This window comes from Prionailurus viverrinus, chromosome B4 (genome assembly GCF_022837055.1).
Source record: "Prionailurus viverrinus isolate Anna chromosome B4, UM_Priviv_1.0, whole genome shotgun sequence".
Classification (NCBI taxonomy): domain Eukaryota; kingdom Metazoa; phylum Chordata; class Mammalia; order Carnivora; family Felidae; genus Prionailurus; species Prionailurus viverrinus.
Genome location: NC_062567.1, coordinates 19,487,899 through 19,513,414, shown reverse-complemented (window position 1 = coordinate 19,513,414; position 25,516 = coordinate 19,487,899). Strand labels below are relative to the sequence as shown.

At 45.2% G+C, this 25,516-nt stretch overlaps 1 protein-coding gene across 13 annotated transcripts in view; it reads right to left on the bottom strand.

Annotated features, from left to right (window-relative positions):
- Positions 1-25,516, bottom strand: part of KIAA1217 (KIAA1217 ortholog) — a 303,651-nt gene that overhangs the window by 248,867 nt on the left and 29,268 nt on the right. The window contains exon 1 of one of the 13 annotated variants that reach the window (XM_047865671.1): positions 16,202-16,328. The exons of the other annotated variants lie outside the window; for them this stretch is intronic. Coding sequence (XP_047721627.1) covers positions 16,202-16,303 — 102 coding nt within the window. The 5' untranslated portion in view covers positions 16,304-16,328. Of the gene's footprint in view, positions 1-16,201; positions 16,329-25,516 lie in introns of those variants that run through there. 13 annotated transcript variants of the gene reach the window in all.

Here is a 25,516-nt window from a genome sequence, read left to right as displayed (position 1 = left end):
CTTTTTTTTTTTAATGTTTTATTTATTTTTGAGAGAAAGAGAGAGAGAGAGAGAGAGCACAGGAAGGGCAGAGAGAGAGGGACACAGAGGATCCAAGAGGGGCTCTGGACTGAGAGCAGAGAGTCTGCTATAAGGCTCGAACCCACAAGCCACGAGATCACGACGTGAGTCGAAGTCAGGCGCTCAATCGACTGAACCACCCACGCATCCCTGGAAATCTGAATTTCAACAACAAGATTATTAGAAGAAAAACAGACAAATCCTCTTGATATAGACTAAGTAAAAGTTCTTGTTAGCACCTTTGTAATAATTTTCTCTTGTCTGATTTGGGTACTACTTTGTTAAATCTATTTCCAAGGTTTTTTAAAAGAAAACAATAGCTGGATTTTCTTATCACCAAGTCTTAGAAAAAGCATTCATTATTCCCCCAAATTACCCAATAATATTAGACCAATCTGAAAATAAACATCAGTCACCTCAGGTCTTCCCCTGACTTAAAAATTTCTAGTTATTTGCATAAAATCAATTCAGAGAAATGTGTGCTATTAGAACTACTCTGATAATATGTGGATCACAAACCATTATCTTATTATTTAATAATTATCTTATTATTATAATAATATTGTGAGATTTCAGTTGTTTTACGGCTTAAGGCATGTATTTCTAGGTCGTTTGTGCTGTATTAAAGTTGTGCTCACACCAAATCGCCTAAATTAACAACTCAGGCAACAATAGATGTTGGCAGGGATGCGGAGAAAGAGGATCTCTTTTGCATTGCTGGTGGGAATGCAAACTGGAATGCAAACTCTGGAAAACAGTATGGAGGTTCCTCGAACAATTAAAAAGAGAACTATCCTACGACCCAGCAATGGCACTACTAGGTATGTATCCAAGGGATACAGGTATGCTGTTTCGAAGGGGCACATGCACCCCAATGTTTATAGCAGCACTCTTGACAATAGCCAAAGTATGGAAAAAGCCCAAATGTCCATTGACAGATGAATGGATAAAGAAGATGTGATATATATATATATATATATATATATATATATACACACAGAGAGAGAGAGAGGGAGAGCGAGAGAGAGAGAGAGTACTACTCGGCAATAAAAAAGAACGAAATCTTGCTATTTGCAGCAAAGTGGATGGAACTGGAGTGTATTATGCCAAGTGAAATTAGTCAGAGGAAGACAAATATCATACGACTTCACGCACCCGTGGAATTCAAGATACAAAACAGATGAACATAGGGGAAGGAAGCAAAAATAATATAAAAACAGGGAGGGGGACAAAACACAAGGGACTCTTAAATATAGAGAACAAACTGAGGGTTGCCGGAGGGGTTGTGGGAGGGGGCATGGGCTAAATGGGCAAGGGGCATTAAGGAAGGCACTTGTTGGGATGAGCTCTGGGTGTTACATGTAAGGGATGAATCATTAGATTCTACTCCCGAAATCATTATTGCACTATATGCTAACTGGGATGTAAATTTAAAAAAAATAAATTAATTAAAAAAAAAAAAGAAATGTCTCTGCACTGAGCATCTGCTCTAATTAAGCTCAAGAACTTACACTTTTATGTTTGGGATTATTATTCACATTCTTGACTTGAGATAAGGATGGAGACACCCCATGTCACTCTCAAAGAGGTTCTAATTTAGGATGTGGCGCGGGCCAGCTGTTCACAGAGAGGAGGTCTTTTTGCGGGATCCTCACGCACTGAGATAGCAAGCTGGATGTGAGAGATTCTGCCACGTCATCTGCCTCAAGTATTCCAAAAGGAAGAACCAAAAACACCCATGAAAGGGAAGTTGCAGGGTGTAACTGGTTTCAGAGAAGATTGTTAATGCCTTGCATGGTCTAAGAACATCTCTAGAGGAAGGGGAATGAGAGAACGAGAAATACTTAATCTGATGTTTATTTTTCAAGTGTTCTTTCCTGTTCACACTTTGCAAAAGTTAGTCAGAGTCTGATCTCTTGAGAGTAACCATAGGGAACTTTACCAATCTCTCAACATAATTCTTACCATCTCACTCCCTTGAGTTGGGCAAAATGAGACATCTTACACACACACACACAAATGCCAGCTTCTCTCTCTTATATATTTAGTGTGGCTAAAATAACTCCTAGAAAATGGGAGTTTTCTCCATTTTTTAATATTTTTCCTTCACAAAGCCTGCTCTCCATAAATAGTCAACAGACCAATTGTCTAAGGGGCAGAAGGGCGTAGACTTTTACACAGTGGGAGTCCCCTGACATTCCTCAGGCAGTCAGAAACTTCTTTCTCAGAGCCCAGATCCCAGAGAAAGAATCAGACTGAAAGCTATTCCCGTTTGCTCTTTTCATTAAGACTTTTCAAAGAACACTTTATTCTAATGTACAGTTAGAAGAAAAGGAGAGTTAAGAATTCTTCCCCCAGGCAAATAACTCACAAGGGTTATGAAAAAACCCCTTCAATATGATTTATTTCACAGGGATCACTGAGAAGTGTGTGGAAACAGATCGCGGATGAAATTCCAAGATGGCGGTTAATGGTTGCCTTGAAAAAAATTAGTGAAAAAATTTCAAAGACAATTATTTAATAAATCCATTACTATTTTAACAGCGATCTCAATTTGGCTGCAAGGTGGTGACAATTTGTGGATGTACATTCAATCTGACTAGACTTGGACAATCAGTCAACCTCAGTATTTTATTCCCAGCAATGATGGAGCGACTTGGCGAAGGCAGGGCTCTGCAGAATGTGGTTTTGGGAACTCATGCTCTTCTCAAAGGGGTCAGTCACTCATGGAATTTTAGAGTGAAAGAAACCTCAGACGTCGTTTCATACTGCATGCAACTTGAACATTTTTCCAACAGGTGAGATTACCAAAATCAAAACAAAAAAAAAAAAAAAAAGGAAGGGAGTGAGGTCACACATCGAGTTGGAAATAGGACTGGGCAAGACCGGAGCTCCCCTGCCTCCTGGCCTGGGGCTCCTGCACCAAACAGGACTTTCAGTGAGCACTGTGGCCATCCCAAGAGTGAGGAGTGAGTTTCCTGGTGGTTCCTCCAGATCTGATTTTACTGCCTAGACACAGCACAACTGTTACAGGAACGGGACCCTAATCATGTGGAGAGAAAGCAGTAGGTGGCCTGAGAGAACTTCTAATGCCATCGCCTGGCTAAGGGTAGAGAAATGCCAAGTTATCTCCCCACCTCAGACCCCCACACCCTCACCCATCACCGTCGTATTTTTTACTCTTGCGACTCTCCGCACAAACCTTGGTCTCTCTCTGTGTTTCTTGTGATCAGCCTAAAACAGAGGTGGGCTCTAAATGAACCTGGCAATGAGCGCTATTTTATCTTCTATGAGGGCAGGTCATATTTTTGAAAGGCACAATTTTTATAGAAGAGGTTGGAGAGGGAGGTACCCAAGGACTATATACAGTTAGAATGAGCTATGCACAGGGAAAAAAAAATTGTTAAGAGGCCTCTGTGTGCACAATTCCATTATCCTTATTCTTCACGCCCTTAATAAAAAGCAAGTAATAACTAATGGAATGGAATGGAATGGAATAAAAAGCAAGACAACTAATGGAATGGTTATCCTTCAAGCCAAAATTAGCACTTGTGATCCAGAATCTCAGCCAAGATTCAGATGGCACGTTGGTTACACTGAGAAATTTTCCCAATATCTATTTCCACTAAACATCATTCCTAGAGAAGGGATTCCAAAACCCCATTTAACTCAGTCTCTTACCGGCACACCTGGGTGGCTCAGTCAGTTAAGCGTCCGACTTCAGCTCATGATCTTACCATCCGTGAGTTCGAGCCCCGCGTCAAGCTCTGCGCTGACAGCTCAGAGCCTGGAGCCTGCCTCAGATTCTGTGTCTCCCTCTCTCTCTGCCTCTCCCCTGCTTGCACTCTCTCTCTCTCATATAGATAGATAGATAAGTAAATAAATATTAAGTGAGTCCCTTATCAAAACGTTAATATTTTTTTCCCTTCAGAATGACACATTTTATGTCAATCAAAATAGAAAATCATCCTAGAATTAAATGGCATTTTTTTTGGTAATTTTGATACCAAATTGAAAAAGAAGGCTTCAAAAGTGCTTTGAAAGTGGAACCAAAGTACTAATTAAAGGAAAAATTACAGGAAAATTAAGAATAAGCTTTTTCCAGTGACACTGAACCTCAGTAATTTTCTCCACAAGGATTTGAAAACCCTGTAATTCTCATAGAAATCTGGCAATTTCACCCATTTTCCCTCAGAAGAATAAACAGAGAGCTATATGTTGTGGCTGGTAGTTCAAAGAAATAATGCTTTAAAACGGAAATGGGCAGTGGGGGCTGGGGGGGTGGAGCATGCCAGGATTACTCTATAGTATCCCTTCAGTTATCACCTTTATTTCCCATGCTTGCTAATTGGCAAGAAGATGAAAATAACAAAGATGCCATGCTTTGCGCAATTTAGTGACAGTGTATTCGATTTCAATGGAATGTGTGCACATGCGCACATGAATTGCCTTTATGACGATGGAGGAGCGGTCTGAGTATTTTAGCAGCCCACGTGTAACAGGAGAAGAGCGTCATCAGAACCTGGGGAGCGGGTACATGTGAGCCACAACTCATGCAAGTGTCACAGAGCTGGAAGAGACAGTGCTCAGTGACCACACTTACTCTCCACGTCAACGACAATCGCGGGTACGGATCCAGGACAAGTGTTCAAAATGTGAAAGACTTACTCAAAACGATGATGAAAACTGATTGTTCTCTTTTGGAAATCAAGGAATGTATTAAGGATTTTCCATTACCAACACCTTCTGGTCTGGAAACAGACCAGACCAATGACTTGGATAAACCTGGAACCAGAACTCAGCAATCCATTTCCAGCACCCACTGCTCTCTCCCACTCATCCCAGGCTGGGGCACTCTCTTCCCCACCTACACTGATTTGGGGTGGGTCTATGGCAGATGATGAGATGGGCGGAAGGGATAAGGGCAACTCGTACGACCACAGAAGTGAGATTTATTTAGTATTATATATAGCATGGGGCCCCAAAATTTGGAGGGGATGATTTGGCCCTCTGCAACTCCTAAAAGCACCCCTTGATAAGTATCTGCATTGTCTGAACATATCACAGAACTTCTTGAGGGAGCCAAACATATCCTCCGGCAGTGGGCTGCACGGAACAAAGACCAAGGGCTCTTTGTCCCAAAGCAACGTTTCTCCGAGAAAACCAACCCCACGCATTTCGCCTTCGGTGTGATCAGCCCTGAGTGAGTGGGTGCTCAGATCCAAATATTAGCTTTCATGTTTCTGCCAAAGTACAATTTGCTATATGCTTTTTGATGAATGTTTAAGCAGTCCTTTTCAAAATGGGCAAATCTTGGCAGGAGGTTAGCAAGTCAATTAATTGGCAGGGAGAAAGCATAGTGCAGTCTTACACCTCATTTTAAAGAGTTAATTTCAAACATAACAGGTTGTTGACATATTGTACACAGGGAACTGTTAGTCTGCCCAGTTTTGTGAAAAGCCAATATAAGAAATCTGAACTTTCTTCCCAAATGAACTAGGGAGTAGTGATTTGCCCCAGAATCCTTCCCTTTTCATAGACAGCATCCTGTTTTTGTTTTTTTGTTTTTGTTTTTATTGTGTCTTCCCCGTAACTCACTGTTAGTCTAAGCACACTGATGATGAACTACCTGCTGGAGAAGGGAGCTTCAGGGCAGGAGAAGAGAGTTACAGGGTTAGCTACCACTGCCAGTGACTGGGTAATCAGAAAGCACAGCATCTCTTTAATTAAACGTAAGGTAATGGGAAATGTGTCTGCTTTATGAAAATTCATCCTACATCCAAATTTCAAGATTCCCTCTACTGCGAAATGTTAGGCAGACCATTCAGCAGAGTGAGCAGAATATTAAGTTGTTTCTAGATCAACACATGCCAAGCAGGATGCCTAGATTAAAGGAAAACAGATCTGCTTCAATCGTGGTCTTTTTCTCTCTTTAAAAGCATTATAAAACATATTAAGCACTAAATACTAAAATAATTTGACCCTTTAAAAAAGCCTATTTAGAGGGCACCTGGGTGGCTCAGTTAAGCGTCCGACTTCGGCTCAGGCCATGATCTCATGGTTCGTGAGTTCGAGCCCCGCGTCGGGCTCTGTGCTGACGGCTCAGAGCCTGGAGCCTGCTTCGGATTCTGTATCTCCCTCTCTGTCTATCCCTCCCCGACTAGTGCTCTGTCTCTCAAAAATAAATAAATGTAGGGGCCCCTGGGTTGCCCAGTCGGTTAATCGTCCGACTTCGGCTCAGGTCATGAACTCATGGTTCATGAGTTTAAGCCCCACGTCGGGTTCTGTGCTGACAGCTCAGAGCCTGGAGCCTAATTCAGATTCTGTGTCTCCCTCTCTCTGTTCCTCTTCTGCTCGTGCTTTGTCTCTCTCTCTCAAAAATAAATAAAGATTAAAAATTCAAAATAAATAAATAAATAAATAAATGTAAAAAAAAATTTTAAAGCCTATTTAGCTGTATCAGCAGCCTATTATTCTTTTAAGATCAACTCAAATACTCCTTCTCTCTGAAGTCCTTCCAGATACTGATACCTGGGGAGAACTCTCCTCTGGGTTTCCCTATCATGCCTTACCCTTATTCCCCGCAGAAGATTTATTCCACCTGTTTTACATGTGTGGGTATATATACGTCTCTGCCACTGGACTGGAGATCCTTGAGAATGCAAATCATCTTTATTAATCTTTATGTTCCCATAGCTTCATGGACTCCTGACTTGGTGGATGTTTAATGAGAATTTATTATTATATTTATGAAGAGGAGGAAAAGCATAAAGTTTAAATAACTCAATCTCATTGTAATCAAAACGGACAAATGTCTACTCCGAGCGTCTCTCCTCCAATTACAGCTAGTTACATGATCACAGTAGCATCCCGGCAGGTTTTTTGTTTGTGTATGTGTTTGTTTGTTTGTTTTGATTTCTTTCATCCAGTTGCGGGGTGGCAGGGGGGAGTTGATTAACGGCATAATCACCAAAAGTAATGGTACCCGAGAAAAAGAAAAGATGAAGTGTTTGGACAATCAATAAAGAATTATTAGTCCTTGATCCTATTAATAATATAGGAAATCACTTTTGGGTTGGTGTTCATTGTAAACAAACCGCTTTATAGGTGGATGCGGTGTCAATAATGGGGTTATCCGGGGGCATCTGGGGTAGCTCTATCGGTTAAGTGTCCGACTTGATTTCGGCTCAAGTCATGATCTCACGGTTCATGAGTTCAAGCCCCACGTTGGACTCTGCGCTGACAGTGCAGAGCCTGCTTGGGATTCTCTCTCTCCCTCTCTCTGTCCCTTCCCAGCTCACTCTCTCTCTCTTGCTCTCAAAAAAATATAAACTTTAAAAAAGCAATGCAATCTCAATAATAAAAATAAAACTTGAAAATTAAAAAAAAATATATCAATTTTATTAAAGGATATACTTCTCATGATGAGCACTGAAGAACGTATAGAATTGCTGAACCCCTATACTGTACACTTGAAACTAACCTAACCCTGTGTGTTAACTGTACTGAAATTAAAATAAAAAACTCAATAAAAATATTTTTCCAAAAAAAATTGGTCTTTTCAGATCCAGATTTGGAACTGAATACAATGTGGCCTCCAATGTTCTGCATAAAACAAAGCATGTTTTGCCCTTTTCCCTTTGGATTTGTATGTTCTCCTTCCCATCCTCTGAAGGTAACTCCCGAGTCCTTTCATTTCCTCTCTGGCTTTGCTTATTCACACTTTGCTGACTCCTTATCCCACACATAGGCTATGTCAGGCCCCCCATTTAACCTCCCTAATCTGTTCTTTTTTTAAAGTTTACTTCTTTATTTAGAGAGAGCAAGAGTAGGGGAGAGGCAGAGAGAGAGAGAGAGAAAGAGAGAAAGCAGGCTCCAAGCTGTCAGCTTGAGGAACCCCATGCAGGGCTCAAACTCACTCATGTGGGATCATGACCTGAGCCAAAATCAAGAGCTGGATGCTTAACTGACTGAGCCACCCAGATGCCCCTCCTAATCTGTTCGTAACACTCACCACAGTTCTAATTATTTCACGTCTGACTCCCCCCTTAAGAAGAGGGAAGCACCATCTTGCTTACTGTGGGACGTCCATGCCTCTCACAATACTCAGTACACACTCAGTCTCTCGGTTCTGTGAATGGAGGGAAAAGGGGAAGGAAGGAAAAGAAAAACTTTCACAGGAAGATAGGTGGGACAAAGACATTAAGACAGGAAACAGATAGCTATGGCTGGACCCACTGTCTCCTCACCCTCCACTCTTCTGACTCTGAGCTGCTTTAAGAAAGAAGTCTTTGTTCGAATGGTCTTGGGATAAAGACAAGAGCTTCGAAAAGAGAGCTGAGAGGAAGGCTGAATATGGGGCAGGGTATGGTGGGGGATGAAGTGTGCGTGCTAATGTGAGGAGGAAAGTCACAGTGTTGTCAGTTGTAAAAGATTTTTAAAATATTTTCTACAGGACCACACTCCCACATAGCAGCATTGCCAAGGTTATTTGACCCCAGTGCAATGTAGGCGGATCTGAGACCATGTACAGGACTGATTTAGGCATTAGTTCTAGTGGAAGACACAAAGTCTTCAAGTCCAGATAAATTATGAAGGCCACGGCAAATGTCTCTGTATTAAATTGTCAAGACCAACACAACAGTAAATCCAGATTAAAATAACTTCAGAAAAACTTTGATGATACATGTGGTGTCAGATAGCTGCTTTCCCTGCTCTTTACAAATCCCCCCGTTGTTCTCATATGACAGGTATTGTCCCAACTATCCCCTGCAATCAACCTTTGAAGGAAGAGAAGGAAAGATGTGATCGCCCACAGTTAAATGGTTTCCTAGAGTAGCCTATGGCACCCCCTTTATTTATGTGTATACTTTTCTCTTCTCCTTCTTCTTCTTCCCCTTTTTCTTCTCTTCCTCTTCCTCTAACTCCTCCTCCCCTTCCTCTCCTCCCCCCCCCTCCACCTCCTCTCCCTCCCCCTCTTCCTCCTCCTCCTCCTTCTTCTTTGAACTCTAAAGCTGGTATTACTAGTTCAACACACTAATATAGACCTCAGCTTTCATCTCCTTACACAAGTGTGTCAATTTGATAAAATCTGAACCTGTCTGCTTTTGTTTCTTCTCGACTCTTCCTTTCCCAAATTACCATTTGGGTGTCTGTTCACTAGCAGATCCTTCCAAAAGCCATCTTGATCCCGTCCCTCTCAAAAAGCTAGAAATATAACAAAATAGGGAAGACTGAATTTTAAGCACTCTTACACACTTTCGACCTTTACTGTGTGTGTTCTACCTGGCCCGCTTGCCTCAGAGCAAAGAAAGAAAAATCATTCTTATAATCGCTGTATGGACTTGAGGTGTGTGATTGAGTGTGCATCTAGCTATAAATCTATAATTACCCTACGACATTTTATTATTTTTTGTCTTAAAAGTTTTTAAAATAATTATTTTTGAGAGCAAGAGAGAGCGAGCAAACAGGAGAGGGGCAGAGAAAGAAAAAAGAATCCGAAGCAGGCTCCAGGCTCTGAGCTGTCAGCACAGAGCCAGACGCGGGGCTCAAACCCACAAACCATGAGATCATGACCTGAGCCAAAGGTGGACGCTTAACCGACTGAGCCACCCAGGCACCCTTACCCTACAACATTTTAAATACTCCTCCCAAACCTACTATTCGGTGGGCAAAAAAATGTGTTTTTGTCATAATAAAAATGTTAGAGGCTCCACACAGAAATGAAAACCTAAATTCACTCAACTAGGTAAGACCAGTCAGCAACAACTCCAGTCTCAGAAAGAAACAGCCCCTCAAACCTAAAAGAGAAATGCTTATTGATTAGCCTCACAAACACGCATGGGAAACGAAAAGCTAAATATCTTTACCTGGAAAACAAGGTCCTGGGAGGCTAAAATACCTTATCAGAGTCAAGAGGCCAGAAGTGGCAGAAATTTGGCTTTCAGGAACCCAGAATGCCTCCCTTAAGACATTAAAGACACCAGCCAGGCTCTCCTGGAGTGGCTGAAACCCAGGCAGGAACATACCCAATGCGGCAAGCACGTCCCACGAGAGCTGAGCACAATGGAAGGAGTGACCCAAGCCTTCCCTCCTCCCCCAAAATGGCCTAGCGTTGTGCCATTCTAAGCTTCAATTCTAAGCTTCTTTCTTGCAGACTCTTCCCTCATAGCCACTAACAAACAGGAGTAGCAGTGAATGGTTAAAGAGCCCAATGGGAGAATTTATAAAGAGATGCTAATCTTCTGTGGGTATTTCTGCATACAGAGACAAAGGAGAAGAGTAAGGCAGGAGGCAGGGAAAGAGGGAGGGAGGTTGACCGAGCATGCCAGGCTTCGGGTGAAGCCCTGACACGCACATGCACACACTCATGTATCACCTCTGCCTGGGACAGAGAAGCAGGAAGACCAGAACGGGCGACCTCAGCACAAGGAGGTGCCAAGACACAGAGGAGTCTTCCTGCTGGGAGCACTCTCTAGGTGGGTGAAGTTTTGCCCTGGTCCACGATACAGAAGTTACTCAAGGGTACTTTAGGAAGGTGTTTTATCTGTAAGGACACCTCAGGAAGAGCTCCCACTTTCCCTAGTCCCTTCAATTAGGGCTCCCGGGAATATTTCCTCTTAAGACAGATCATCATTCAGCCTCTGGAACAGCAACAGTTTACCCGCCTAATTGGTAACAGAGGCCAATGTTTTGTCACAACTTGGTCAAGCCATCTTTTGCCTTAAGGTCTTTATCTCTTTGTGTGGCTCCCTGAACTGTGAAGTGATATCAGATTGGTCTTCAGGGCGATCCTTCATGTATTTCCAGACAACAGCCTTCTCTTCAGTATCATCCTATTCTTTCCACCTTCCCGTCACTACATCTTCTGTCACCTTGTCCTGCCTGAATCCTCTGACAACTAGAATGGGGCTGAAGACAGTGACATAGATCCAATATATTACAATGATCCCTGTATGTTGATTATTCCCCCCCCTCCAAACACACACAAGAGGTGGGGAGCCTCCTTCCCCCACAGAACTGGATCCTTGTGTGTCAAAAAAAAAAATACTGGATTCTCAAAGGCCAAACAATTCCATCTACTGTGCCTTGGCTCAGTTGCTGGAAAGAGCTCAGGTCTCTAAATTTAGATTTTTCCCATGGTTTCGCTCAGGCAAACAGCCTTTCCATGAACCGGCAACTCTTGCCAGCCATCAACTGCCCCCCGAGCCTATCCTTGGGGTCTTGGTTACAATAACTAGGCTTACACAGCACCCCGACCTCCACACAACAGCCCCACCCATCCCTCCTCACCGGCAGAGTCTGCAACCCCTCCCCACAACCTCCTCACAGACCACTAAAGAAACTTCTTCTTCTGGCCCCAGGAAGGGGCCCTCGCTGACCCACAACACAGGGGAAAGAACCCCCTCTCAGGCCATCACAGCCTGGGAGAGCAGTGCTTACTGAGTCCCAATACAGAATTAGAATCCAGAACCCCTTTCCCATTGAAACAACAACAACAAAAAATCAGGTCAGCAAATTTCTAGACTGAATGAACTTCTGTAGGGCTATTTAGAAGGCGGCTGCCAAATTCCATAGAACAGCTAGAAAATAAATGTTTACAGCCATAGGCAGTCATTTGGGGAAGGGTACAAAGGCAGAGAGGTATTGATCCACAGTTTCTGTGGCACTGAGAACCACCAGGTGGAACTCACAGGAAACAGTTACTTCATATGACCTGTTAACTAACTCTCTTTTTTGAAGAGGCATTTTGAACCCCCCCACCTCCAGTACCATAAATCTACATGACATCTTTCCTCATGATAGTCCGGCAAACTAGGTAAAGGGTGGACATCTCTCTTCACAGACAGAACAGGTGAGGCCCAATAAATAACATTCCAGTATTTAACAATTTCTGTCGAGTCTCGAGAAAAGGCAGTAGTCTAGATAAAGCTGTTGGCGGATTATCTTCTATCTCACAATTTTTTCAAAAATTAAATATGCTCTTTCCTGGGGGACGATTACACAAGTCAAATGTCGTCTGTGGCACGAAATGAATATTACTGGAGCTAACAAGTAGGGCCTTGTTTCTCGTGGTGTCTTTCCTAGTCAGAGGCTCCCCGACCACTTTGGGGGAGCCTTTCCGAGGGACACATATGCAGGCAGACAGAAGGGTAACATGCTCCTCTGTGCATCTCCTTCCTAATCCTTCAGAGATGTGACCGTCATCTTCGTGTCTGTAGCTGGCACAGCGCATGCACGGAATCCGGCTACGATTCTACAATGTGAGTACTTCGAGTTACACGATCTTTTCCTTCCTGCTTACGCCCTCACAGCCCGTGAGGCCTAAACCCTTCTGTTTTCTTTACAGGGCGAGAAAAGCAAACCCAGGGAAGGCCCCTAGATCTCCTACAGGGGACAGATCTGCAGGACCGAATCTTAAAGCCATGGGAAAATTCCAAATTTAGACACCTGAGCCCTTTTGAGCCACTGAGCGAAAACACAGACAGAAAAAAATGGTTCGACTTTTCAGAATCCAGTTTCACAAGAGAAAGAATCTCAACCCTGAGGTGTGAGTGTGTGTGTGTGTGTGTGTGTGTGTGTGTGTATGTGTGTGTGTGTTGGGGGTTGGGCCTGGGGGCAGGGAACGGAGTGGAAGTTTGTCTGCTTTTCTTCTCACGCCCTCCCCTTTCTCCATCTGGGAGAAAAGGGTTGAGGAGAGTGGGAAGCACTGAGAACATTCTGCATGATGCCTGGAAGTGACCTCTCCACAGGGTGGTTGGACGTGGGACCCCAGCCAGGGAGCTACCATCTTCAGAGGTGCTCAAGGAGAGAGTAAAGGTAACAGCGAGTTCAGCTGACTCCAGGACTTTCCCGAAGGCACCCCCAAGGTTTTAGCACCAAAGTCGTTTGACAACGTTCCTATTAGGGTAATTCCAAGTGATTTGGCAAGCATGCTTTCAGTGAAGAAAGACCATGTGGGACAGCCAAAGTTTAATTTGTGAAAAAAATCTGCACTCTCATTTTCCTATGGAAAGAAACACTCACAAACACACACAGGTAGACTCCTCTACTTTAAAAAAAAAAAAAAATACCAGCATCCTTTGCAAGCGCTAGTGCCTTGATTACTGAATTTAGTTGGAAATCTCATCACAATTGAACAGGGCAGAAGGAGCTTAACTTTCCTCCATGTGCATCTGCGGGAATCAGACAGTGGTTCATCTTTGAAGGGCTGCCCCTGAGCCCTGGGCTTTGAGGGGAAAACAGTTTGCTGGAAAAAGCGATCACCTTCGTGATGACACAGTGCGGACAGGCATCTACGGGCTCATTAAAACGTAAGCCCCTGGACGACAGGACCTGCTTCTGAACGTGGTGGGCGCCCTGGGCTGGCTCCAACCTTAGTCTCCATGATGCCTGACTTGAGCAGACTGTACTTCAAATCACCGGTTCTCAGCGTGGCTCTTTCCCAAATTTGCTTTTTCTCATTTAGCTGTCACTTTGTACAACTGTTAGCCCCAGCTCTGCAAAGCCGGTCAGGATTTCAAATCTCCCAGGCCATTGCGTATCTATGTGTTTGTGTGTGCCTCGGCATTAGGGGTTTGGACCACACAATAAATAATCGGGGACAGCATTGTCCTTTTCACCTATAATCACTTTGCTTTCCCCAACCAGAGTCTGTCTGGCATACAGGCCTTGTCAGAGACGGGGCTCATCGCCAGCATTTTGGACGGAGTGGTACCTAAGCACTGGGAGGCACGCTGCCTGGGAGGGAATGCCACTCATCTCTTCCAGGCCACCTGGTGCAGCCCAGCGAGGGAAAAACACGAAGACAAGTCAGGAGCCCAGCCAGGACACTGGGATGGGGGGAAGCCATCAGGGTGTGCGCCCAAACTACCCGGAACTCCTGAGTTATCCTGCTATATCCATATCCTTCTGCCCTCCTTCCAGAAGATTCACAGACCAGCAGTGGTAAGGTTACCCTCAGGAAGACTGACTTGTGACCCTGAATAAGCCACCTATGTTTTCTGGCCTAAGGGACCTCATCTGTCATCTGGGGATGGTTGGCGATAGCCTGCGGCCCCTACGTTCTCTGATTCTGAGTTTGGTTTTGATCTGAGTTAGTGTGATTCACAAATTCAAGACTAGGAAGGTTAACCAGGTGGTAACTCAAGAAGAAAGGGTCCTGGGGATGTGTGAGGGCATCAGGGACCCAGTTCATGCTCTGACTGGCTTAGGGGAACTCAGGGTGTGGCTCCAAGGCGCTCCCCACCCCATGCCACGCCATCCTCCCTAAGGAGCCTAGCACTTTCTTGCCAGCCACTTCCCTAATAAATGGGATCTTCCTTTTCACTTCCTCCTAGGCCCAGGTTTTAAGAAGCCATTAGAAAACCAGGTAGAACCTGAAGGAGCCTCTCCAAAACGGAACGCTCTTCAATCCTTTCTTCTGGAAGGGACAGAACTGAAGTCTTCACGTGGAGGCCATGACCCTGCCTTTCCTTACCATGCCACCACCACCATGCCTGTGCCTTCCGTCACCTTCCTCCACTCATACCCTCTTTGAAAAAAAGTTTTTTCTGGGGTGCGTGGGTGGTTCAGTCAGTTAAGCATCCGACTCTCGATTTCAGCTCAGGTCATGATCCCCCGGTTCGTGGGTTCAAGCCCTGCATCGGGCTCTGCGCAGACAGCATGGAGCCTGTGTGGGATTCTCTCTCCCTCAAAACAAATAAATAAGTAATTTAACAAAGAAAAAAAAGTTTTTTCTGACCATGTCGGTTAAATACACATATATGTGCCACACTCCTGTGTTCCGCCCACTTCAAATTTACAGTCCTTAGTAAAAAGTCCCGGGCTTTTCCCTTTCATGTAAATGACCAGCATCGGTTTTCTCCTGCCCGCGACCTTGTGTGTCTTATTCCGTAGTTATTCTTTACTGACCCATACCTTGACCTGCAGCCTTTCTGCCGCTCAGGATCACGTCAGCCCAAAGAAGTCTGAAGGACGCACCCCAGGCCATGGAATCAACACCCACAGCCTGAGAAAGCAGAAGTAGCCTGAGCCAAAAGGTTCCAACGCTCCAACAGAAAGCAGCACACACACACACACACACACACACACACACACACCCCAAATCCTCATACTGCCAATCATTTCTATTAAAATTTAAAACGCAGGCTTTCTGCAACTGCCGTTGGTTCCATTCCTTCAGGAACATTCATTTCTCCCCTCCACTCTACTCCTACATCAAACTCGACCGCCGTGATACATTTCCTAAGGTCTCTTGTCAGAACATCTTAATTCTGGCAGCAGGACATCAGGCACATGAAATAACAGATCAGATACAAAGAAGCATCAAATGAATTCCTGTTCCGGGGCTTTTCGTTTTTGAGGCCTTTCCTTTTTTCTTCAGGTGGGCTTCAGCCCACGTCTCCACGCTCCCTCCGCTGTCTGGAAACGTCTTCCTCCCGGGAAGAAGGCCGGGCGGCCTGTCAGGTGCTGGGAAGAGCTGAGGTCTCTGCTGGCAAAGCTGTGCGGGCTCCCGCGGCAGATCGACGTCTGTGACGAGGAACGGAGCCAGAGGGGAACGGGATGGGACACGCCAAACCCCTCCACACTTTGCAGAGGTGATCCAGCGCGGTTCAGAAGCAGCCGTGCGTGTTTTAAGAGACTCCTAACCAAAGTGTTAAGGCAGAGCTGAAGGGGGAGGCAGGAGGCAAGGGCAGCTTTTTGTTGTTGTTGTTGGTTTCTGAGAAGATTCTGAAACTTGGAAGCGCTCGGTTTTCTCATCTTTGTAGCGTTTCCAAATCAGGATCCCACAGGCTCATTATTTTAGAGCCCAGCACAGTTAAGATGGATTATACCTTACCTAGAGATGTGCTGTATAATCAAAGAAAAATGCTTCCTGCCTTTGTCCAGAAAATGAAGAGCTCTTTCAGAGTAAAGAGAGGCGATTTAATTATCATTAAACAACATTTAACTGCTGTGGGCAATCATCCTCTGCACTGAAGCATAATTTGACTTAAAAGAAACCCCGGCGACCCATAGCCCTCTCTGGCCCTCGCTTGGCAATATGCAGCCAGGAACCGCTGGGCGCAGGTAGTCAGGGGCGCGTTCTACAGCAGAGGGACCCCGGGAAGAACGGGACCCCCCAGATTCATGCATGTACCTTGCTCTCCTCTGCTGCACTGCAGAGCCCCCGACAGCAGAAACTCAAGACTCCACCCTCCTTTCTCGGGCTTTCTCCAGGCGGGCGGACAGACGGCTCCATGTCCAGATCAGCAGGTGGAGGTCGGCAGTCACCTGCCCGGCCCCCAGGTGGAGGGACCTTTCCCCTCCTCGCTCAGCTTGCCTTCAGCAGCTCCCATCCTCCCCACACACCGGCCTGACGCACCCAGAGAACAGAAGCCCAGGATTTGCAGTGTGATTCATGGGTAGAAAATACCGGTTTTTCACTGCTACGCAAATGCTGCCTGGGTGGGGTTTAGGTAAATCCGGATGTGGACACCAAAAAGAAGGGCAAGAAGGCTCCTCTTTTCCATCTGTTTCACTTGGCCGAACGGGCTCGGCCCACGCACCTCGCATTCAAGAACATTCACGTCGCAGAAAGTGAGAAGGGGCCATCTACAGTTCACCGGCACACATCTGGGCAGCCAACGGCCACGTGCACTTTCAGATGGAAGAGAGATCTTTGCTTAGTTCATATCAAAGTTATTTTTCGCATCATGAGGCGAAGACCAAATTGTCAGCTGTCTCAACACCCGCGTTCGGTCAAATTGCTTTGTCCCGAAGGCCGAATAATCTGCCTCAAAACCCTCAAAACCTGCAAGGCCAGAACTTCCAGAACAGAAGAAGGAAAAGGGATGGGGGTGGGGCTATGATATCCAAATGCTTGAGAACCATCCAGAGAATAGGCCTCCGATTTCCTGATCGCACGGCCTGTGTCACCTACCCCACGGGACCGCCCTCAGAGTGTGCTCTCCAAAGAACATGGGCACGTGTGCAAGGGTCACTGGGCCACCGGGAGTCAAAACCTGGATCGCGAACCTGCCCTGGACGTCACAAGCTGTGAGGCTGACCCAAAGGCCATCCCTTCTCTGAAGCTGTTTCCTCCCCTACAAAATGAGGGAGGCGAATGCTAACGACTGGCACTTTCAGCATTTCCCAAATCTCTGCGAGCAAGCCCGGAGTGAAGTACGCCCAGTATTAAAAGTGTTGGTGAGACCGGCACCCTGTGCACTCCACTGTCAGCTACCCTCAGTGGGGTGCGGTCAGAAGGCCCAGTCTGAGCTCTGAGCAAAGGCGAGCTTCCGGTGGGTTCCGTACGGGAGCTGGTAGAACTGTTTGTTGACAGTATCTGACCTCACACAGACCAGCACAAGATGGAAAAAACTGGGTGGACTGAAATCTGAATTGATGATGTCTTTTTGTGAGTTGCGGGCAGATGAGAAGGCAAAGGTCAGATGCATCACAATGCCGTTGGAAAAACCCCAACTCGGGGACATATGACACGTGTCTCCCGTTTCAGACACTGTTGTATCGCCTTACGCCTTTTTTTGTGGTCAAGATGAAACATTTCAGTGCATATTCTACATACATGAGACTTAATGAGAGTGTTGAAAATTAGGAAAAACAAACAAACAAACAAGAACAAAAACACCAGCATTTGGCCTTTTGGTTAATGACAAGAACAGTGGATTGTCTGTGGACACCAGGCGTGGGACCCTGGGTGAGCAAGTCACAGATTCTCAGGCTTCTGTAAACTGCCGGTCCCGGGGATTTCCACAGTGACCATGGAACTCTGGACAGCCAAAGGACACTTCGGGGACGGTCACCAAGAGGGAGAGCAGGGAGACCGGCTTGGTTAAAAGCTCCCCTCCCCACGCCCACAAAGGGACGTCTATGCAAAACAGTGTTTGAACAAAGCTGAACATATTCTATCACTCCTATGATTAAGACCTTTGCGTTACGCTAAGAATAAAATCCAAATTCCTTTCAGTGGTTTCCTAAGCCCCTAGCCACCTCTCCCAGGCCACCTGCGTCTTAGCCTTAACCAGACAAGCCCTTTCCTGCCCTGAGATCCCTGCACTTAACCACTCCTCTTGCCTGTGCCTTGCCCCGCTGTTTGTGAGAGTGGCTGCCTCTCACAAAATCCCCTTTATTGCTTTCATGGCACTCACTTCAATCTGAAGCCATCTGTACATCTGTTTTCTCCTGGCCGCCTGCACTAGCACGAGCTCTCTGAAGGCAGGCCTTGCCAGTGCTCAACTCCCGACGCCGCGCCAGGACCCGTCCACACCAGAGACTCTGAGCGCTCAGTGACAAGTGACGCTTTGATAACAGGTGACCGTACAACCTCTATGCTGATTGAAATTACCTTATGCTCACACTGAATTCAAAAAGCACTTCCACATATTTAATGCTCAAAAGTACACTCTCAGGCCTTTTTGTGGGCTGGTGGAAAGTGACTGGCTCTGGGGCTGTTTGCCTTGAAGAAACTGAGTAATCCTGGGCTAGTCAACTCCTGGCTTTCAACTCCTTCTCCCTAACACTAGGGTGTTTCTTGCCGCAGCTCTCAGGCGCCTCCCACCCTGAACAACCAGGAACATTTAAGACCCTGACTGCCACTGATCCTTTCTCACAAAGACACAAAGACACGGATCCTCTCTCACAAAATGTTGTATGAGATGTTTCCATGATAGTGGCTTCCGTGTCACAAGCACCTACTAAGCCAGATAATGGGTCAAGTACTTCTTATGCTCTGTCCCCAGGTGTGAACCACCTGGCTGCACAAATGAAAGATTCCTTAGATAGGGTGACGTGCCCAAGACCACAGAAATAGAAAGTGGCAGAACCGGTTCCGGAACCTAACTCTATCCAACAACAAAAGCCAGAGGGCTCCCACCTCACCGCAGGGCCTCGTGGAGCAGGCCTGCACACATGGCAGGAGTCAGGCGGGTGAGGGAGACAGGTGCGGGATAAGGGTGGGGGGCTGTGGAGAACCTGAGAATCAGCACCCCTCCATCTTCATGGGGCAGCTGCTACTTAGCTGTCACACAGGTTTTAAGAAAGAAACTGGAGCCCAACGCTTCCCGATCATCTGATTTCTTTTTTCCCCTCAAACTGTAAGAAATTTGATTTCTATGTAAAAACTCTCAATTCTACAAAGCTTTGGTGGCTTATCAAGATTTGCAGAAGCCATTGTGCAGGCCTCTCTAGAGACTGGGGGCCCAGGTCCGGTGCCTCTGATCTCTCCTTGCTCTGGCCGACACAAGGAATTACCTGGGAACGTTGCCCAATTTGTCCCTTCAGCTCTTGTAAGAACTTCTGCAATCACGCTGGAAAATACTGGCAACGAGAGTGCGCGTGTTTGGGGGTTATTATGCAAATGTGTCGGCAACAGCATTTTATGAAGTATTTTCTCTGAACCACTAAGTATCCTTTCTCTGGGGTGATTTCTAAAGGTCTGCTCCCCAAATGCACGGAGGGGAGAAATTTGATCGACACACTCCAGCTTCCTTCGTCTAATGCTAGGAAGGAGCTTGCTTAATAAACGCATTCCTGACAGGTTAGCTCCAGGCTTGACTTAAGAGGTATTGCTCACAAGGAGCAAACCGATGCCTGTTCCAGCCGCCTCAGTTTCTTCAAGTCACCCTTTGGGGTCACACTGAGATGTGAAAGAAAGAAAGAAGAAAGCAAGAAAGCAGAAAGGGAGGAGGTACAGATGAGGACTTGAGGCAATAAAGGCAAGAAGTAAATCAAGATTTACGGCATGATTATGTTGTTCAGAAATCCACCCTCAAAATGCACAACAGTATTCATGGTGAGCCCCTCAGGGATCCCAGGAAAATGCCCTAAGCCTGAGTCAGAACTGCTCCGCTGCTTTCGGGACCAAGTCTCTGGACTCTTCTGAGCTTTGGCTTCCTTATTTCTCTGCGTGCTTTCGTAAGGGATTTTTGGAGGATTATATATGAGATAATTGGTGTGAAATTTTCCAGCATCCAGTAAGTAATCACACTTGTGGGCCTTCTGGTACTTATCTGCAGTGATCTGAATGCAGAGAAACTGTTTATTGTATTGTGCTGGCACGCATGAGGACATTTGAGATTTGGAGGTACTATGTATGTCTTAAAAAGCCCTGGTATTCAGGGGCGCCTGGGTGGCTCAGTTGGTTAAGCGTCCGACTTTGGCTCAGGTCATGATCTCACAGTTTGTGGGTTCGAATCCCGTATCAGGCTCTGTGCTGACAGCATGAGCCTGCCTTAGATCCTCTGTCTCCCTCTGTCTGCCCCTCCCCTGCTCACACTCTATCCCTCTCTCTCTCAAAAATAAACATTAAAAAAAAATTTTTTTTAAACCCTAGAACTTAATATTTGGAGAAAGGAAAATATTGTATTTACCCCATGGAAGAGGAAGTTTGGTCCGTTTTTCTTTTCTTTTCTTTTTTTTTTTTTTAAAGTTTATTTATTTATTTGGAGGTAGGGGACAGAGAGGGAAAGAGAGAGAATCCCAAGCAGGCTCTGCATTGTCAGCGTGGAGATGCAGGGCTTGAACTCAGGAACCGTGAGACCACGACCTGAGCTGAAATCAAGAGTCAGACGCTCAACCAACTGAGCCACCGAGGCGCCCCTGGTCCATTTTTCTAATGATACAGAAAAAGTTCAATTAGCCTTAAAAGCGATGTGCCACCACCTGGAGGCTATACTAATTATATTACCTTCAATGAAATTGCTTTAAAAAAAGAAAGTAATTGTTTAAAATTACAGCTTTCTTTGTTTTTCACATCACAGACACAATCCCGCTCTTTTTCTTCCCTAGCGTAGTTATTTTTATTTTTTAATTAAGTTAACCAACTAATGTCAGCCATTTGTTTATTCACAAAATATCCCATTAAGAGGCATTTATATATTGGTTCCTTTCCGCAGACATTTGCAGTTAGCTGCAGAACTGAGATATTTCATGAAGTAAAAAGGATATATCTACGGAAAAAGTGAAGTTTCAAAAATAGCTTTTGAGACACAGAAAGGAAGAAAAGTTTAATTACGAAAGATATGTACTGATGTGTGCAAAAGGAACACGTAAACCTACAACACTTGTGATTTCAATGCATTCTGTGAATCCGAAATAAAAAAGGATTTGGAGTTTAAAATAATGCTGTCTAAAGCTTTCTTCCACGATCTGAGAGATAAAAAGCGTCATTTCTTTTTTTGCAAAAGGTATCCTGTGACAGGATACTTCTATTCTTGTCTCCCTGTAAGTCTTTACAAATCTGTATAGTCTGTAGATATTTCACTTAGGAAACTGAATTACAGCTCTATAGACTATAACATGAGAGCTCAAGTTCCCTTTATCCAAAACCGATCCCCAGCCACTTGGCAAGGGGTAAGGTTTACTTATAAAGTAGACTCATGAGAACTTGACAATGGGTCTAATGAGGATGGCCTGACCTAGGAGGGTGAATTTACTGCTTTTGTTGAAAAGTTCAGGGGTGCCTGGCTGGCCCCGCTGGAAGCACATGCGACTCTTGATTCTTGATGTCGGGGTTGTGAGTTCGAGTTCTGTGTTGGGTGGAGAGAGGCAGAGACAGAGACAGAGACAGAGCGTGAGTGGTGAGGAGAGAGAGAGAGAGACAGACAGACAGATAGACAGACAGAATCTGAAGCAGGCTCCAGGCTCTGAGCTGTCAGCACAGAGCCCGATGTGGGACTTGAACTCACGAACTGTGAGATCATGACCTGAGCCACAGTCAGACGCTTAACTGACTGGGCCACCCAGGCACCCCAATAAACTTTAAAAAAAAAAAGAAAGAAAAGAGGGGCACCTGAGTGTCTCAGTCAGTTGTTAAGCGTCCTACTCTTGATTTGGACTCAGGTCATGATTTCACAGTTTATGGGGATGAGCCTCCCCGTTGGGTTCCACGCTGGCAGTGCAAAGCCTGCTTGGGATTCTCTCTCTTCCTCTCTCTCTCTCTGCCCCTTCCCTGCTTGCACTCTCTGTCTCTCTCTCAAAATAAATAATTAATTTTTTTAAAAAAGAGAAGTTCCCCTGAACTTAAATCAGGAGACTTAAATATATTTAATCCAAATACACATGATGCTCAGAACCCAAAACAGCATTTATTTAGAAAGCTGGGATCCTGACTCAAATAAAGTCGTTTAGGGGAGACTCTGCTAAAAAAGACTCTGCTTCAGAAATGACTGTTCCTATCAAGAAGAAGGAAAAAAGAATCGCTTCCTTCTTCAAAGGACAACTACATCAAAACACAAACATGCTCCTGGGCTGGTGTGTGAGCCAGAAAAAGTCACTTTCTCAGACTACCTGAAAACTGCCAGCTGCCTGTGGAAGAACACAGGCTATGCTCCAGGGCGACGGTTTTTGTTGTAAACTAGTTTTTTTTTTTTAATTTGAAAGTATCATATGCGTATGATAAAAATAGAAATAGTAGAGAAGTCCAGAAGTTAAAAATGAAAGCTTCTACCCTCCCCCTAGCTCCTCTCTCTGATTTATTAGGCTATCATCCTAGAAATTTTTAAAACTTTTTTTAACGTTTATTTTTTTCCGAGGGGGGGAGGAGCAGAGAGAGGGAGACAGAGGATCTGAAGCAGGCTCTGTGCTGATGCAGAGGGCCTGATGTGGGGCTCAAAGCCACGAGCCGTGAGATCATGACCCGAGCCGAAGTCGGATGCTCAACCGACTGAGCCACCCAGGCGCCCCTCTAGAAATGTTTAACGTATAGATAAGCACACAGAAAATGGACATGCTTTTTCACACAAATAGGATCCAGCCTTTTTAAAATAAAAGGGCTCATGTTCTGTAAACGGTCCTGCTCATTTAACACATAACTGGGTAATGTGTTCAGACTTGCACACAGGGTCCATTTCATACACGGTCATGGCTGCAGTGAGCTGCCTTATCTCAATGGGCCGTAACACACTCTCAAAGATTCCTTTTGACCAAATACACTGGGGAGTCTTGTCGAGAGAAAATTAGATGATATCTTTCGATGCCAGTAATCCTAGTAAGCTAGCAGTAGTCAATTAGTGATTTGACATGTAGGAATTTGTTCTTCACGTTTGCTGACACATGCACAGATACAGAGAAGGTGACTGCAGCACGGTTCGTACAAAGGAGAGAAAAAAAAAGCAACCGAGATAGCAGTTAAAACGGGTCGAGTTAACATATCATGGGGCCACTACTGTCATTGCTCAGTAGAAAAAAGAGTTTTATTTTTTTCTTTAAATTTTTATTTATGTTGAGAGAGAGAGAGAGAGAGAGAGAGAGAGAGCACACGCACATGAGTGGGGGAGGAGCAGAGAGAGGGAGAGAGAGAGAGAGAGAGAGAATCCCAGGCAGGCTCTGCACGGTCAGCACAGACACAGGGCTCGAACGTACAAACCGTGAGGTCGTGACCTGAGCCAAAACCAAGAGTTGGACTCAAGACTGACTGAGCCACGCACCCCATGTAGAGGGACGAGTTTTAAAAACCTGAGTTCGTGCTATTCTTATCATCACAAACCCGGAGACACACAGACAGACACACGCTCCACGAAGAATAAATTGAAAATTGTCCTTTACAAGGCAGTTGGCCCGAGATGCTTTCCTCTGCAGTCTTAAAACCTACCCTGAAAAACGATTCAAGTAAAGTTACAATTAGAGGTGAAGGGGGCCCATGCAACCCATCCTGCTGCAAAATTCAAGCAGATGATTCAAAAACAAACAAACCTGTCCTCCCTAGAACAGGAGGCTGAATGCACCTTACTAACGACTACTGTGAAAACTTGATCTGACGTCCAAGTGTCCTCGTGAGGGGTGTTTGGGAATGTTCTTAATGTCAAAGGCTGCAAACGACCAGTGGTCCATCCAAATATCTGTTTTCTTAGCCACTCCAAAGATGAGTGAAGCAGCAGCGTGCTTTGCTTGAGTGGCAAGAAATAAGGCCAAAGAAAGCCCTTTCTGAAAAGTTTGGGACAGACCAACAACATCTCGTGCGTGGGGGCTTTGCTCTGTCTTGTACCATCTGCGCTGAGCAGAGAGCAAGGCATCCGGGCAAGGAAGACCCACGGCTCTGAGGGCAGTCCCGCCATCGGGTGCACAGGGGCGATGCCGTCTTGTGCATTTGCGAACCATCGTAAAACCAATGGTGGGAAACAGCATTATCACTTCCGTTGCTTAATCCTGAGCGCGGTCACAAGTGTTAGAGTATTGAGCAAAGGCACCCAGGGGCATGAAGGAAAACCACACTACCGGATTCTAGGACCGGATCTCCACCTACCTTCACTTCCCAACAGACTACACGCATGTGTCGTCACATAAAATCTTTTCTGTATGATCTCTAGAGAAGGCATTCGCTAAACACATGTAACGTTTTACCTCTGCTCTGGTCTCTCCATGGAGGTAAGTGGTTCACAATCCTCTCTGCTAGATATGTCTGCTGTCATCCCCAGTCTCCTCCCGGTCCTTCCGCCATCTAAGGTTGCCCTGAATTCCACAGGTACCATGGCCTCTGGTTGGCCAGATGTCACACAACTGTCACCACAAATGAAGCAGAACTCGTTTTTGGTTTATAAGGGATGGCCAATTGAGTAACCTCAGACTCAAAACAAAACAGAACAAAACCCCAAACCAAAACAAAACAACAAACAACAACAACAACAACAACTCACTAAAAACAAAAGCAAAAATCCTTCTCTCAGCAGGCCATAGATTTTGGAATAACTTCGGAGGAAACTCCACTCTGAAATACAAAATGGCCACGATTCCTAGGCAGAGCCCGGCCATGCTGTTTCACGATTCATAATAAAAACAGATCCCACACAGACGGTAGCTATTGTGGTGAGCACAGCGTAACTGAATAAGAGGTGTGAAATCACTATGTTGTGCACCTGACACTAATGTAACACTGTGTGTGTCAACTATACTTCAATAAATAAATTCACACACACACACACACACACACACACACACACTAAAATTTAGGGGGGAAGAAACCAAAGCAGATCCCAAATTCAGGTTCCCTGAGGAATTGTAGCTTCCACTAAATTACATTTCTACCTGCTTCAGAAAAAAGTTGAGAAAAGAAAAGAGAAGGGCGAGCTTGGTTACTGGAAGACGAAAGCGCCCTTCCCACTCCATCTGCTCTCCCCTCAACAACCACACGCTTGCAGAGAAGCCATGTATCTGAGATGACACCATTTCTCAGGATGAGTTTTTTTTTCTTTTTAAATAAATAGACTTTTTAAAACTGCTCCCTACCAGTTTCATAACAGGAGCGTTTCTGATGACATTCAATTGACGAATAGCAATGACATACAGCCTGAGCTTTAAACAGCTTCTGGATGGAACTTCCCTCGCACTGAAAAGAACTGAGTTGGATCAGGGCCAGAGGAAGCTCTAACTTCCATTTCCTGGACTGAGAGATTTCAGTGTCTTTCTTTCTGAAGAAATAATTTCCATGGAAATCAAAAAAAAAAGTTTTAAAACATTA